The following is a 17,226-nucleotide window of genomic DNA, read 5'->3' as shown; positions in this document are numbered from 1 at the left end:
GGGGTCCATGGAATGGTCTCGTTTCCTGACATCTCCTGTCTTTTCCACACCCCTCCTCCTGCCAATACCCTTTTGCAAAGTGCATGGATGCACCTTCTGCCTGATGTACTCACTGCCAGTGAGGCGTCTGTTGACAGCTGAGATATAGCAAGCTGCCTCTGATTCATATGCTTCGGTAGACATTTTACCACTGGCCCTGACCTGACAGGTGAAGCAAATGCTGTAGTACTGTGATGTGATTACCTGGAACTACAAATCCAGATTCAGTCAAATGAATGAAATTGATTTTGATTTGCAGTCCAAGTCAGTTTTCAGAAATTTCAGCCATGCGTTTTATAACTTTAGCTAAGTTGTAATATTCCTAGGATGGATTTTATTTCAATCCAATCTTGTTGAATTTTAGTGGCAATAGGCAAAAGCCAGGTTAATAATTTTTTTTCTACAAATGTACATTCTTAATGGATGTAACAATATTGAACATTTGTCATGACTCAGGAATAGATTTAGTGTTGACTTTTTAGTAGAAACTATGCATTAAACACACGGGCACACATTTTGAAAACTACTCTTTCGTAACTGTTTCCCATTCCTTACTCTGTCTAGAAATCATTTGCAGTATTGGGAGAAAGGTAAGGAATTAATTTTATATGTACATGTGTAGAGCTGAGCAAGTCCACGTCCTCCCACATCCATATTTTTTACTGCTACTAAAAAGAGTATTAAGATCTAAGCTTCTCCTACATGTTTAATGAGATCTGCTAGGCGAGAGTTTCTGGAATCTGGCTGCATATGTAATATACATAGTTTGGTTAATTTCTAAGGAAAACTAATCTACAGGATTTTAGACCTCACTCCAGAGCCACTTTATGAGTATATGGAAGTTTTAATAAGAGTACTACATGTGACTTGAATGCAAAACCAGGTTTGGGAACTTGTGGTCTTGGTTGGCTGTGTGTCAGTAACCATTTAGTGCAGTGGTTTCTCTTTGACCTTTCCAACTAATCTATAGTGGATCTGCCAGAAAGCTTCGACATAACTTAAGGTTCAGAGTGAGTTATTCATAAAATTTTTCTCTGGACGTTTTACAATGTGATTTACAATATAAGCTCTATTTTTCATTCCCTTATTATGTCTTTGAAATGCAATATGCCTTTCATTAAAACTACCTTTACAGAAGATTTTTACTCCTTACATTTTAGCAAGTTTCTTTTCACCTTTAAAAAAAAAAATCCCGATTTTTAAAATTGTTTAATGTATCATGGACACCAAAAGAAGATTAAAACTAAGACGAGATGAGTAAAATTTGATTTTTAATGGTGTCAAATTATTCTCTTTTTAAATGGATAAGTAAAAGTTTAATTATTGTTTGGAAAATACATCATGCATCTTATTACTTCTAATATATCATATAACTAGAAATATATCACCTACTATTAGAGACAACAGATTGAAATAGGGTGCATATAAAGGGCACTTCAGCTGTCCGATTATTCAGAATAATCGATTTGTATATTTCTAATAAGCCCAGTATTTTGTCTCCATATCCCATAAAATGGTTCAATAAATTTACTTTATAACTTTAATTCTCATTCTTCAGTACAGTGCTTGTTTTCAGAATTTATCTTTAGTTATCTATCTCCTGGGTTCAGAACACCTTGCTTAAAAACTCAGAAATTATTTTATACTCATTTCTTAAACATGGATTCTAATTTATGGCATTTCTACAAGAAGAATTAATTAATTTATAATTAATCATAAATTTCGATAATTTCCTATTATCAAAAATTAGAAATAATTTGATATAGAGACTAGTGTTTATATGTATGTGAGAGTGTGTGAGTATACATTTCAAGGGCTTATTTCCCTTGAAAAATTGATGTGGGAAATATTTGTGTTAAGGTACCAACTTTGGACCTGTTTATCTTTGACTTATTCTGAATTTCCTGAGGTTCCCAGTTAGTTTAAATATATTTGAAGACCAGGGCTGAATGAGATGATAGAATAACACCTTTTTAAGCAACACAATGTGATTCTATATACTGATTCTACTTTCTAACATTGTAGGCTCAAATGTTCTAATTTATACTTTACATATCTCTATGGACTCTTCTTTGGTCTTTAAGCAAATCCTGCATGCTAGCCATTTTATCTTGTCATTTATTTACTTGCTAAATACTAAGCGCTACCCACACAAACAGTATAATATTTAAGTGAACTCTCTGGGTAATGTTTGGAATTTAGCTTTTTTGTCGTGAATATTCATTTTAATATTTTACCAGTCTACTTCAAGATTTTGCTAATAAAAATCCATTGTTATACTTCTTGGTTATTAAACTGGGGTGTCTACTTCCCTCTTTTCCGGCTGGAGGTACTTTATTTAGTATGTTCAGTTAAACCCCAAAGCTTAGGTATGGCAGCCAAACACTGCTGCCTAGCAGGCATCAACAGGTTATTGGAAGAGGAATTTTTAAGGGGTAATGGAAGGAAGAATGGAACATCTAGACAGAGGTAGGTCCCTTCTCACTCAATAGCCAGAGGGAAGCCGCAGTGACCCAGCAGGCGTGAGTTTTCCGTTCCTGCAAATAATGCATACGCAGATAGCAATGTTCTGGGTAAGCCCACCTCTTTGCCACTCCGAAAGTGTCCCTGTTGCTGCCCCTTCTCTCGGTGCACTGGGCTTCATGGGGCATCTGAGTATTTGTGGTCAGAGATGAAGAGGCTTTCGGATCCTATGCTCTGCTTGACAGCACCATTAAGTCTTTCCTGGGTTTCTAACTTTCCTCTTTGTTTTAAATTGTATTCCCTTTATTTTTCCATAATAATCCTCAATAATTTACAAGGAAATACCCAACAAGCCAGTAGACTGAGAACTCAAGCAAAATAAAAATTTGTTTTATTCTCTCCTGGAGGGTAAGTAGGATTCAAGCTTGAGAATGATCTCGTAAGATATTTTCATTGAGGATGGGCAATATCCACCACATTTGAGGATTTGTCAATTGGCTTCTTATGTTAACTTCAACAACAACAGCCAAAAGGAAAAACAAGCTGGATTTCATATAAAAATAGGGTGAATATTTTATACTCTGCAGCATTTAAGTGAAGGATAGACAGAGCAATAAAAGTTACTTGAATAGTTGTTGCAATACAGGATAAATTACTAAAATAAGTAAATTATATTAACTAGACATAAACTTCACTTGCATATATTGGGCATCCACTAATGTCAGTCCTTTTCCAATACCTTTTATAATTTTGTTTACTCCTTAAAAAAATTTCTGTAAATTATCTTTAGACCCATTTTAAAGATGAGCACACCAAAGGCTCAGAGATGATAAATGAGTTGGCCTAATGTCAGGCAGTTACTACCAAGTGCTTTTAAAAATATTGTGCTAAAGTGGCATCTGAACTCAGAGTTTTCTGGCTTGTGTTTAGTGCCCTTTCCATTTAACACACTAAAAATTCTGTCATGCTGTCCAGCTGTGTAAGGAGCTCGATTCCACTTTTATTCTCCTAAACCAAGGCTTTCTGACATCCGTAGTACTGACATTTTGAATGAGATAATCCTCTGCCGTGGGGAGCTGTCCTGTGCATTGTAGGACACTTAGTTACATCCTTGGTCTCAATCTACTAGATGCCAGTAGCACCACCTCATATGACAATGAAAAATGTCTCCAGAATCATTGCCAAATATCTTTTGGGAAACAAAATTGTTCCTAGTTGAGAACGATTGCTCTAAACTCAAAATGAAAGTAACTAAATAAAAGCGTAGTCCATCTGCTCAGTTTCTTTCCTGCATATTAGAGACTTTAAGCAAAAATTATTTAGGCTTTATATTAGTCTGAACAAGTCAGGTTATGCTGTGGTAACAAATAAAGCCAAAATTGCCTTGACACAATAAGCCATTAGCGCTACAAGGAGGCTGTCCTCCTTGAGGTAGCTTAACGTTCAGTCTTCCAGCAGCACGGCGTCCACGTGCGCTTTCATGATCATTGCAAAAGCGAAAGAGAGCGAGAGAGAGTGGAGAATCATGCGTACAGTCTTAAATATGTCCCTCTGGAAGTGACACATGTCACTTCAGCTCATATTTTATTGACGAAGACAAGTTACATGACGATGTCTAACAGTGAGGTAGAGAGGAAGTTTAGTCCTCCGTGCTTAAAAGGGAGTACCTGGGAACGCGGGTGAGCATCCATAATATCTACCATCTAATGTGATAGAGTTATCTAATAACTACTGTCTGAATGCCTTGTAATGAACCAGTGAGCCTAGCAAAGTTCTAGGTGATGTGATTCAAGTAAAATTTAAAGTATCCATTAGTTCAAGAGGGAGTGTACACATGTGAAATAACTGGTGAACAAGGCAATATATACCATATACTATAGATTATAATATGCATTAAACTATTAATTCGTAAGATATTTACATTTTTATGTTATTTACATTTTATCATTTTAAGTCTTCCAATGAAAGAGCATGGTATGTCTTTTGGGTTCTGGGACTCAGTTCCAACATGTGGTGGAGAGGGTGATTCCCCTACACAGTCAAGCAATTCTCTGGACACCAGCATGGTGCCCTATGAGTCAACTCAATTCTGACACTATCTACCCAGAGATAGCATCAGAGTCCATGGGTTAAGGTCCTGTCTTACCAGACTTACCCCGCTCCCCAGAGGCCCCCCTCGCTACTTCAGATACCAGTGCAAGTCCAGACTGTTACCCTGTACTTCTGACCAACTGCCTATAAATCAGAGATTCTCATGTTTTCCTTCTTCCTTGAGTCTGATTAATTTTCTAGAGCAGCTCACAGAACTCAGAGAAACATTTTACTTACTAGACCATCAGTTTATTATAAATGGATGTAACTCAGGAACAGCCAGATGGAAGAGATGCGCAGGGCAAGGCACACAGAAGGGGCACAGAGCGTTAATGCCTCTTCCAAGCACTGTCCCCTGTCTCCACGTGGTCGGCAACCCCGAAGCTCTGAACACCAGTCCTTTTAGGTTTTTTTATGGAGGCTTCTTTAAATAGTTATGTATGATTCAACCTTCATCCCCTATTCCCTCCAGGAGGTCCAGGGTGGGACTGAAAGTTCCAACCCTCTAATCACATGGTTGAGTCTCCTGGTAACCAGCCAGCATCCTTAGGTGCTCTCCAAAGTCACATTATTAACATAACAGAAGCCACTTTCATGTCTCCCAACGCTTGAGAAATTCCAAGGGTTTTCCGAGGAGCTCTGTGCCAGAACGAGGGAGGAAAACCAAATATATATTTCATATTTTAAATCACAGTATCACAGTGTATCTATTTATTTGTTGTTGTTTTAATGTCCTCCAAAAATATTTCATAGTTCTTTCTGGTTAAATGTATTTGTACATTTTTTAAAAACTTTGATAATTTTTTAAAATTTGATAATTTTTAAATGAGAGTCCTCTCCCACCGCCATACACATACACCCCATACCCCACACCGCACGTCATTTCTACCTGGCTGTTGCAAGTACAGAGAAAAATTGTTTAATTTTTCTATATTTTCCCTCATCCAGATATCTTACCCTTAATATTTTCAATACTTTGTAGTTGACCCTCTTTGAGATTGATTCTCAAGGTTCGGCCCCCGAATTAGAATATTTAGACACAGAATTATACTTGAAAAAATAATAATGTTTTCTTTTTTTTAAGAGGTAGTTATTTTTCCTTCTAGTTAGCTTGTAGCATCGATGAAACAATATTAGATACTAATGGAAAGAATCTTTACTTTGATTTTATTTAAAAGAAGATTGTTAGTTTCTGGTATTCAGCATGTTTAAAAGGTCTCATAATATTTGAAATTTTTATATAGAGTTTTACACAGAAATGATTGCTGAATTTTAGCAAATGTTTTCTAGAATTTATTACTATAACTATAGGACTTTTGCTTTTAATTTGTTAATATTTATGTTGGTTGGTTTCCTAATGTTGGACATATATAAGTATAACTTGGTAGACCTATTTTTATATGTTGTTATTCGGCTTGCTAATGTCTATTTTCTGGTATTCTAGTTAATTGAATTGTTTCCCTAGTTTTTTTTTTCAATAATAGTTGTTCCTGTGCCAGATTTAATAGTTAATTGCATTTTAATACTACATGTTGTATACAGCAACTCTGATCTCTAATCATAACAATAGTAATAGTTGACTCCATATATTATCACTAGAATTCTACCAAATATCTGGCTTGGTAGCTGCCCTCGCCAAGTAGAACATGTAACCATCAAACTGAAGCATGAATTGGGAATTACAGCTGTAATGAATTTCCAGACCGAATGGGATATTGTACAGAATTCCTCAGGCTGTAACCGCTACCCAGAACCCATGACTCCGGACACTATGATTAAGCTATACAAGGAGGAAGGCTTGGTCTACATCTGGATGCCAACACCAGATATGAGCACTGAAGGTAAGCGTCATAAGAATCTTTCTGGCTCCTTGTAGAATGCATTTCAGAGAAGCTCTTGCTATCTGCTTATCTGCCTGCCTATCTATCTATCTATCTATCTATCTATCTATCTATCTACTTCCTTCTCCCTCCCATGCTACCTACCTACCTAACTACATATCTATCTACCCTATCAACCTATCTACCTACCTTTCTGTCTATAATTGACCTAATTATGGATGATAGATATTGAATAGTGATAAAGGTTTAATATATCTTTTGATATCCTGGCTGAAATTCTATTTAACATGGGCCTTTTGATTGGTTTATTCATTAAACGTGTATTTATTGTGTATCTACTGTGTGTGTGGCATTATGCTGGTGGCTGGGAATCCAACAATGAATTAAGACAGGCATTACTCCTCATGGAGCTTATAAATCTTATAAGGAAGTCAAGCATTAATCAAATGACTGCAAATAGAAATTTAAAACTGTGATGAGGTTTTTTGTTGTCGTTGTTAGAAAGACACATAGATACTGCTATGAGAGCATGCACAGGCAAATTGGACCTAGGAAGTGGAGTCGGGGAGGGTGATCTTGGGAAATAATGTTTGAATTAAGATCTGAAGAAAGAGTCGGCGTTGGGAGTGAGCTGGGAAAGAAGTTCCGTGGCAGGGAGAGCAGCTTGCGAAGAACCCCGGTTGCGGGAGAGCATAGAGGGTTGTAGGAACGGGAAGAAGGCCAGTGTGGCCGCAGGTCAGAGAGAATGAGGGAAGTGAGGCTAACAGGATTTGGGTCACAATGAGGACATTAGACTTTATCCGAAAGCAGTGAGAAGCAGTTGAAAGAGTGGGAGGCCAAGAGATGCCAAAATAACTGCTTGGATCCTTTTTTTTTTTCCCCCTCTAAAAGTGCATTTTGATTGCAGTGTCTCAGACTGGGTCTGGGGACACCAGTTAGGAGGTTACTGCAATGCTAAAATGAGAGATAATGAGAAAGATAACGCAGCTTTGGGTAGGGTGGTAATAGTGAGGCTGCATTTATTGCACAAGTATGGGCTGGGCAAGTCTTTGTGAAGAGAGAATTATGGGGTGACTTGAGTGCTGCCGGGGTAACAGAGAAAAATAGGGCATTGTTTTGATTTAAATGGTAAGAGACAGTAAGACTAGTCCAAAACTAACTGCAGTGCAGAGGAGAATGAGTCATGTGCCCTAGGGGAATTGTGGTGTGGGAGGAGAACATGAACGTTGTGGCATTTGAGGTGGGCATGACAGGTCAACGTGGGGGCAGAAGGGCCTGCCAGGTGGATAAACACCATAAGCTGAGGCACAGAGGCATGGGGTTTTAGAGGAATGATCTGTATTTCAGCCCAGTTGTAGAATAGGGTCTTCGTAGAAAAAAAAATGGAATAACCTAAAGCCAAAGGAACCAAGTGACACTAATAATATCACTTAGATGTCAGCAGGGGGCAGCAGAGAGCTATGAAAATGGCACAGGTTAAGGGAGTTTGGCCAAATGGCTATTTTTGGGGAAAGAAGGAAGGTGGCGATGCCTAAGGAGGAAAAGTTCCGTCTTCAGTCTTTTCCCCCCAAAAGTGCGCTATGTATAAAATAGTCTTTTAAGCAATTGCATGCATTAATTCATTTATTTCTCACAATAAAAGTCTGGGTATATGTTGTAGTTAATCTCCATTTTGCTGAGGAAGAAACTAAAGTACAAAAAAGTTCAATAACCTGGACAAGGTAAAGAGCAGAGACACGGCCTGGGTTTCATCACAGGTAGTCAGGCTCAGAACACTGCCCCAGACACCACGCATGCTCATACGACGATTCATGCACGTTCTACAGACCGCCACACTCTCAATCCATCATAGTCATCATCAGCTGGAAACTGGCAAAGTCGTAAGTTTCCAAAGAGGTAACGTGTCTCCCCATAGTCTGTAGTTCAAGATGTGGATGGGGAAGAAAGCCCTTGAGAATCACAGGTCGCCAGGACCCTGACCGCCTTGGCTCTTTATGAATCTCAGGCGGTCCTCCTGGCCAAGCTGGACGTCTTTGTGGGTCTGCATCTGAATTAAACTGCCCCTGAGGAGGAGGCGTAATTTTTTTTTCCTTAAGGAGGATATAGTTTGGTTACTTCTCTTGGTAATGCTGATACAAGGAACTTGATTTAGGCACGAGAACTTTGTCTTTTTTTTTTAAGAAAAAAACCCCCAAACTGTTATTTGCACAGAAGAGAACTGATTGAATCTGTATCTCATTTGTCCCTGTCCAGCTTGTTTCTCTGGTTTCAAAACAGAGGAAACTATTAGGATAGTGTGCCTTTAGCTTCCAGAGAGCATTTTGATTTTCACTTTTTTGATTCTGATTTTATAGCATTGTTACCCAATTGGATTACTATGTGAGATGAGGCTCAGAGAAGTTGAAATAAGTATGCGAGCACCTCATTTCACCCCATGCAATGATTGCTGAATCCCTAATGACTAATTGAAAATTTGCATGATAGTTTGAGGCATGCAGAAAAGCCTGAGGGAAAACTATCCTCAAAGACCCACTGTAGTTGTATTAAAAAAATTTTTTTGAGGGGGTGGGTCACAGAGTCACCCTGTTCCAGTCATAACTGTGGAGCATCCTCCACACTGAGGCAGTTTAACAATACGAAATGACAGCAAAATGAAAGCTCCCACTTGAAAAAGGCCAAATCCCATGATTAAAATAAAGAGATTCTTTGGTTCAGCATAACCTGGGGGAGTGATCAAAGGGTTAATGGCCATTCTGGAGCTGCTAAGGAATTTTTGACCAATAGATCAATCTGTGTGGCTTACAGTATTAGCACAGTGAACATATAGATTGATTCTGTTGAATATTTTTAGAACTCCAGAGAAAAATCCATCTGGACGTGTTTTGAGCTGCAGCATAATGCTGTCAGATAAAGTCTGAGAAAGAAGACAGTTTGTTAGGACTGACTGTCACCGCTGGTTGTCACAGACCTGTTACAATCAATGGTGCCATCGATCCTTATCTTGTACATTTTGTCATAGGCAGAGGGGTTGATCAGGTTTTTTTTTTTTTCTTTTTACATAATTTTGGTTTGTGTCTTTCACCTCAGACAGAAAGAGCTCCCAAATCTAGCATTCACCTGAAAAAAAGCAAATCCTTCGATTGCTATCTACTTTTCCTTCACACAGGAAGGACTTGGGTCGTGTTTAGTCCTCTGCCAGGGCAGAGCTTGAGTAACCAGTGGTCTGCCCTGGCCTCCCAAACGAGTTAACGGGCCGCTGAGTCCTCAGCTACCCCTCTGTTGTCACCGTCTGAGTTATTGTCTCTGTCTGAAGACACTGAATCCAGCTCTGCCAGGAGGCAGAGACACTGACCTTGGAGCCACAGCTTCTCGGTTTGAGCCTTGTCACTACGGCGTGGGTGTGTGATGCTGGGCGGGCTGGTTCCTGCATTTGGAAAATGTCTGCCTTACGGGATTGTAATGAATGGTAGCCTCAGATGATGGATATGAAAGTGCTTTGAAAATCACAAAGTTGGGACTAGGGTATTAGTCCCACATCCTTCAGTTTCTACCAAAGGATGTTAAAGATAATATGACCCGTATGTATATTACATTGCAGAGGTAGAGAAGAAGATGAACTCAAATAGAATAATAGTATATTCGGCCACAAATCTGCCCCTGGATTAAGACAGGGAAGACAGTGTGTATATGTGCCCGTGTTGGAAAGGTGGGAAGATTTTCGGGGTCACCCTTAGGTTAATCCTATCTATCTTTAGGGCCTCCCCTCCCCGCATTTATTTTAGGCCGTAATGTCTCAGGCTGCCCATTGTACCCTGGTCTCCTTTCTCACCACTTTTGCTTGTTCATGTCATGCTTTCAGGAAGCTTTTGATCATTTCAGAGTTCAATTAGCCTGGAGGAGGTGGGACCAGAAGTTAGATGAGAGGGGTCTAGTCGTGTCCCAGATCGAATCGGTATTAATGGGTTTTGTTTTATTTTGTTTTAATTCATGTGCCTAACGAATGTTTTTTGAGCATCTAGTGAGAGCCAAGGCCCATTTTAAATTCCAAAGTAAGAATCGCAGATGGTGGAGTGTTTTGTCGGACCTGCACAAGGTTTCAGATTTGCAACTTAGTTGCCAACTAATTCAAATTTAAAATTTAGACTATTTTACATAAAAAAAAAACAACTGCATTTCTGTCTTGCCTTGAGGTATTATTGCTTTAAGAATGAAAGCTTTTTATCAAATTAAGTTCCATATGGAGCCTAAATGTATGAGATGTAAAAGTCAGGGCTCTGGTTGACACCGGCTTCATTGTGCAAGCCTGGATCTTGGGGGCGCTCTTGTTATTCCTTGGTGGGCTCCATATTAGTTCAGCCTCCCTAGAATGGGTTTTCAAGTAGAGGGACGTGGGCATGTTAGGCACACGTGGCCCTCTAGGGTTGGGGCAGAGGCGCTAAACTCCAGGCAGGGTGTTATTCTCCCACAGGGGTGAAAGCAGAGCATGGCTAGGCAAGTGGGGTGCAGTGACTGAAAATTCACGTTGACGGCGTGGGGTCCAGCAAGTACCATTGACCATGCGGGTTCTGGAAGAGAGAGATCCAGAAAGACCAGAGGTTTGGGAGTCTGCCCAGCTGGGTTTGGGTGGCCGTTAGGGAATATCCTCGGGAAAATCTCTGTGCCTCAGTTTCCTCAGATATAACTGAGGGTAATGATGGTACCAACCTTATAGTTGCTGAGAGGTGGTTGTAAAAGAGCTATTGCGTGCATAGTGCTTAGAACAGCACTTGGCAGGTAGAAAGGGCTCGACGAGTTGTCATTAAAATGGAGTAGTGTGCAGTCCCTGGGGATCAAAATAAACGAGGACTCCGGCCGAGTCCAGGCTGAGACGGACCCACCACTTCTCTGGTGCCCTGTTTTATTATGTATTCATTCTTAATGTTATTTAGTTATTTGTTTGATAGTTCTTAAGTGGGACGGCGGAGTGATTCAAGGAGTCCACGGGTGTGTGAAACCTGCGTTTAAACTGGAGGCCTCGGGGTACCCGGCAGCTGACATTTCCCTCCTAGGATTACGTGCCTGAGATCACGAACCTCAGATGAACACGTATCCCTTTTCGACTTCTAAACTGTCTGCATGCCTCTTGGAGAATCTTTTACAGATTAAAAAGGAAGCGGGAGGTGTCATGTCATTTGCTGCAGACCCTTCCTCGTTGAATGCCTGGCTGAGAGCAGGTCAGGGAAGCGAGCCAGCCGGGGGGTGGGCCAGCTACCCTGACGCAGCAAAGGCTGAGTGAGCACCAAGGCCCGGGACCAAGGCTATGGCAGGTTATTTGGATACTTGGCATTTGGATGAAAATCCACTTTAAAAAAACTCCTGTTTATTTCCTGGCAGTGTCCGTGGTAGTTGGAGAGGTAGCTACGAACAGGGAACTTGACAAATGGTGGGGCAGAAAGGAGCAGGAAGAACGCCAGCTTCCTGGGTCCACCAGCCGAGTCCCCTACTCAGCTGTGTCACTAACCGTGAACCTCCAGCCCCTGCCCAGTGGAACGGAAGCCCTGCCCCTGAGCCAGCCTCGTTCTGTCAGCTGGGTTGCTCAAGCTTACCTTGGAGGTTTTGCCTCCCCTGATCCCCCAACTCAAATAGTGGACCAACCACACAAGACTCTCCTTGAGACACACAGTGAGACATTTCTCTGGCACATACGATGTCCTATACCTTGTTATAGCTCCAGTGATATTTTGCTGCCTCTAGGAGGGTGCCATGCTTCACCCAGCTGTAACCTTGGATCACCCCCCAAATCAAGCACAGGGGTGTAAATCAATGAAAGCTTGGATGCTGAGAAATCAGGCAGCACGTAAGAGCCTCTGTGCCTCCAGTTCAGATGCCTTCAGGGACCAGGCAGGCAACAGGCATTCGGGAGAGGTGGAGCCTCAGCAACCTGCAGCTGTATGCGCTGCCTAAAGGAATTCCAGTTAAAAAAGTCTCTGAACTGCTGTTGTGGGGCCCGCGGCTTTAGATCCTGTAGTGAGAGGGATTAACAGGACACCAGCAGCAAGTTAGCATGTTATCCTGGCTTCCGTGTAGATGTGCCGCTCGTATCTCAAAGCAGGGCGGGTCTGAAGCTAAGGTAGACCCTCCCCTCCCCCGGGTGGAGAGATACCTGAGAGGGAGTCTAGCCACAGTGGGGTCTTTGGTAACATCTGTCTTTCTAAGGTGCTGATGCCAATCTCCATGTGTTGTGTTGGCTCCCTCCGGGGCACTCGAGTTGTCAAAGAGGACATCTACAAACGGAAGTCTACACTTACCTGAGTGGCTCTCTGGGGGAGAATTCTGGGCCTTTGTGAGGATCTGCAATGGCCTCCTGTGAGGGACCGGGCTTCCCCCCTTCTCCCGTCATCCAGCAGGGCTGGCGCTGCGAAGCTGTGGCCCCCAGAGGACACTTCCAGGGCCATTATATCTCCATGTGGTTGAGGACAGAGAGCAGCTAGAGAATGTCATATGCTAGGTACCCGGTTTGTGTGTTTGTTTGTTTATTTTAGGCGAGGCAACCCTTGGTTGACCTCACAGATTGCAAAGACCTTGTCGGCTTACAATCCCTTATTTTTTTACTTACACCTACAGCACCTGGTCTTCCTAGGTGGTCTCCCATCCAAGTACTAACCAGGCCCGACCCTGCTTAGCTTCCAAAATCAGACCAGATCGGGCTTGTTCAGGCTGGCATGGCCGTAGACAATAGGCACCCAGTTTAGTTTCCCTCTTTCATCCCTTCTTGAGGTAATTTACACTGACCGTGCTCCACCCCTATCCCTCAAATCCACTCAGTATCTTTGCTCTAAGAACCTGTGAGCAGAAACTCCTGGTATCAGGAGTTGGTTTTAGGGGGATCCCCTCCACTAAGATGGAGAAGCAGGTGGCAGACCGTGCGTGTCCTTGCCCAGTGTGATGAGAAGACATTTGAGCCATCTAATAATGGAAATGGCATTCATGAAGCTGTGGTAACTATAATCACAGTATAATCATAATTGCCCAGGAAAGGAGAAACCGAATCAGTTTTAACACACACGGAATAAATGAACAATTGATTATCCCACGCGCATCGGTTAATAAGTTTGCCATTCCGTTGGACAAATGAAAATTAGCATATGTTGAATGAATAAGATTGACTCCTTTAATCAATATGGACTAATTCTATTTTACATTTATTTACCTGGAAGATCCTTTTGGCTTAAAGGAAATTCAGGTGGCAGGACCTGTCAGGTTCTCTTTGAAATCCTCTAAACCTCTGCTGGATCTGTACAAACCGTTCCGATAGGTGTAAAAATCCATTCTTCTGATGATAGACAACAGTGAACTTTTTTCTTTGAAAGGAAATTGTCACCGAGGCGGAAGTCACTCAAGGGAGCAGCCAAAACCAAGCAACGGTACGGGGAGCTGACCCGTCGCCTCCGCAGCGCCCTTTCCACTGTATGATTAGCTGGTTTTGATACTGTCTCTCCTTTTCCTTCAAAACGAAGGAATGAAGCAGGCTCTGTGTCGTCCCTGCCTCTCCCGGCATCGCGCGGCGATGATGTCACGGGGCGCGGGAGGAGTGGTCATCGGCGGCGGTGCCGGGGCTTCGTTGTTCACGTGTCCGTGCTGTGCTTTCTCGATGCCAGGCCGGGTCCAGATGCTGCCCCAGGCGGTGTGCCTGCTGCACGCTCTGCTCGAGAACGGACACACCGTGTACGTGCACTGCAACGCGGGCGTCGGCCGCTCCACCGCGGCCGTGTGCGGCTGGCTCCAGTACGTGCTGGGCTGGAATCTGAGGAAGGTGCAGTACTTTCTCATGGCCAAGAGGCCAGCCGTGTACATCGATGAAGACGCCTTGGCCCAGGCGGAAGAAGATTTTTTTCAGAAATTTGGGAAGGTGCGTTCTTCCGTATGCAGCGTGTAATTAATTAATTGCCCAGGAAAGGAGAAACCGAATCAGTGTTAAGACACATTGCATCCCAATTTTCTTAGGAAGCCTGGGGGTGACAGTAGTACAATGATCTAGAAACAAAGGTTTTACCTGAAGAGAATGGTTGCTGGCTTCTCCCCTCCACCCGCCTCCTTTAGTCTGGGGCCGACTTACTATTATGCTTTGGTCAAGCTGTATGGTCTTTGAAATATTTTGCAAAGGAAGTTGTGAATGACGTGGGAGAAGAGGCCACACGCGGTCCGGCTGTGCCGTGTGGCTCTAGCATCAGACAGAGAGGTAATGCATGCAGTTCGCGCCGCCTGCGAGCGGACCCGCCCTCTGCTTCGCAGACGCTGCGTTTATTGTGTTCCAAGCTGATACCTGCACCTTCTTGCTGCCTTGTAACGTTTCGTGCAGAAGAAAACACAGGGGGTTGTGTCGATTTCATCACTCGTGGGTGTGTGTCTGTGTCTGCAGACACACACACACACACACATGCAAATTTTCTGCTAAAATTATAAAACGAGAGCTGGTCAGTTGCTGAAGAAGGAAGTAAAAAGGTAGAAGCCTGGACTGTGACAAAGGAAGAACTCAACATGACCAAAATTGATGGCTTTCTAGACCTTGTTTTTGCACACTGTTTCACAGTTATCAGAGTCTATTCTAAGGCATCACCCTCCTTATCTACCCACAACCCTGTGTGACCCCCAAAGCGGAGATATTATCTCTCTGTTTGTTTTAATTGAGGCTCCATGAGCACAGACGCTTGCCCAAGGCCGCCCGGCTAGTCGGAGAGGAGCTGGAGTTCCACTCAGTGCTTTTTTCTCAAAACAACTTGTTGCTTTGCCAGCAAACTGTAGTGCACTCCGTTTTTCTCTCTCTCAGAGTAAGGTTGATGTTTCTGCAGCAGTTTCTATGGGGAGAAATGGAACAGTGTTCTGATCAGTTGCCAAAGAATTTAGGAAAGTAGTTGTATTTTGTACCACTTATTTTAAAACATGGTGGGCTGTCTCAAGGCCAGAGTGGCCTCAGCTATAACTCACAAGAGGGGACATGTTACCAAAAAAGCCATAGATAATTGTCCCACAGCTTGGGAATGATCCTGGTTCCATTTAATACAGTTTAATACTCAGTTTAATACAATGCACAGTTACTGTGCCTCCAGAATATGCAACTCCCTACCTTACCCTAGATTCTACAGTAAACACAAAGATGAACGAGGCTTTGCTTTTAAAAAGCTCATAGCCTGGAAACAGCCCCATGTTCAATCAAGTATAATGCGGGACGGAACTGTGAATGACATGCTAGAATAGGGGAGGGGGAAGTAACTTTTATTGGGTACCTCTTTTATGTAGGGTGCTTTACAGTCATATCCAGGTTAATCTCGGCAGTACCCTACGAGTGATGTTTCATTATCTCCACTATATAGACGAGGAAACTAAGGCCCAGAGAGGTTAAATCAACTGTCCAGGATCCCATGGTGAGTAAACAGATGAAATGAGGTACAAAGCTAGATTTGTCTCACTCAAACCCCATATTTTTCCTATTAAACAACAATGCTTATTTAGTTTTCTGCTCCTTCTTTTCTTCCATAAATATTTATCAATAGATATTAGAGACTGATTTAGGAAGTGTAGGGGATAAGAAGGATGTAAAGTGGTTTCCAGTGAAGTTCAGAGGAGGAGAAGATGTCTAATAACTGGGACTCAGGGGAGAGGACATTTGATTTGGGCAGAGAAGGCCGGACAAGACACAATTCTCTTACAATTTTACAAAGTTACATTTATAAACTTGGATTAAATAATATGAAGTCCAGCTTCCTTGCCAAAAATAACTAGAGATAACTATTGTATTAAAGCAATCTCTTTATAGCCATGTGTTGTGTAAAATTTAATCTTAGAAAATGCAATATTTCTAATTATGTACGTGTGTGTGTGTTGTGTGTGTGTGTGTGTGTGTTGAATTTCCTTAATGTCTAAGAAGTCCAGTTGTATAATTTCTACTACAGAAAAACCTCTTTGGGTGGATTTTTCCTTTTTTGCTCTAACAGGCAAAATCATTTTATGGCTATTAAAGAAAGTTTTGGAATAACCCCTCTCGTCTTCAATAAATGGGATGTCCAATATATTTCAAAATCACCTGGAAGTTTTGCTAAATAAAAGCATTAAAAATGACCTCTGTGTACAAGATTTTTAAAAATGTTATTAATTTTGTCTGAAATCCACAAGAACAAACTGTGTCTTCTTATTTGTAATCCGTTTATTCCTTTATTTTTCAAAGGAGCAAACCAAGATCCAGAGACATCAAATGACTCTTTTGTGGCAAGAAGTTTTAATTGAGAGTCAGAGGAAAGGGATAAGCTAGGAAGACCGGTCAGGAGATTTAGGACTGTGTTGAGGAGTCACTGGAGAATTCATGGCAGTGAGAGCGGACGGGGTCGTTAGTGAGAAAGAATTGGTGGGAGGATTAATGGAAATTGGAGTATGTGGAAGAAAAATAGCTAAAATGAGAAAAGGCAAAGTGAAATTTCCAAAAGAAGAAAGCAGGTGTTTCCTTTTATGAAGAGAGTATCGAAAGGATTGAGAAGGAAGGTGTGGCTATAGAAACAAGAGTGTCACGGTCACGTTCCCGGGATGGACGGTGGTGCCAGGCATTCACCACAGCAGGAGAAGGGCCAGCCAGGTGTGACATGCTGACCAAGTAAGAGGCTCGTCTGTGCCGTGGCTCATTATTTGCTTGGAAAAAAATTCGGTAGCAGATGGGACGAAGAATAAGGGGGACAGGCTGATGAAGGCACCTCTCGTTAAAACGCTAAGATAATATGGCAAGATAATATGGGGAAAAGGAAGAGCCACAGCAACAGTAACTTAG

General features: G+C 42.0%; 1 protein-coding gene and 1 pseudogene across 1 annotated transcript in view; one reads left to right on the top strand and one right to left on the bottom strand.

Annotated features, from left to right (window-relative positions):
• The window catches only part of EPM2A (EPM2A glucan phosphatase, laforin), a 73,711-nt gene extending 57,182 nt beyond the window's left edge, over positions 1-16,529 (top strand). Inside the window, exons 3-4 of the mRNA XM_016160279.2 lie at positions 6,193-6,434; positions 14,072-16,529. Coding sequence (XP_016015765.2) covers positions 6,193-6,434; positions 14,072-14,349 — 520 coding nt within the window. The 3' untranslated portion in view covers positions 14,350-16,529. The remainder of the gene's footprint in view (positions 1-6,192; positions 6,435-14,071) is intronic.
• LOC118606764 lies at positions 13,029-13,147 on the bottom strand (annotated as a pseudogene).
• Positions 16,530-17,226: the final 697 nt, after the last annotated feature.

This window comes from Rousettus aegyptiacus, unplaced genomic scaffold (assembly GCF_014176215.1).
Source record: "Rousettus aegyptiacus isolate mRouAeg1 unplaced genomic scaffold, mRouAeg1.p scaffold_m13_p_1, whole genome shotgun sequence".
In the NCBI taxonomy this organism is placed as follows: domain Eukaryota; kingdom Metazoa; phylum Chordata; class Mammalia; order Chiroptera; family Pteropodidae; genus Rousettus; species Rousettus aegyptiacus.
The sequence above is the reverse complement of the archived record's forward strand: the minus strand, read 5'-3'. Positions and strand labels throughout refer to the sequence as shown.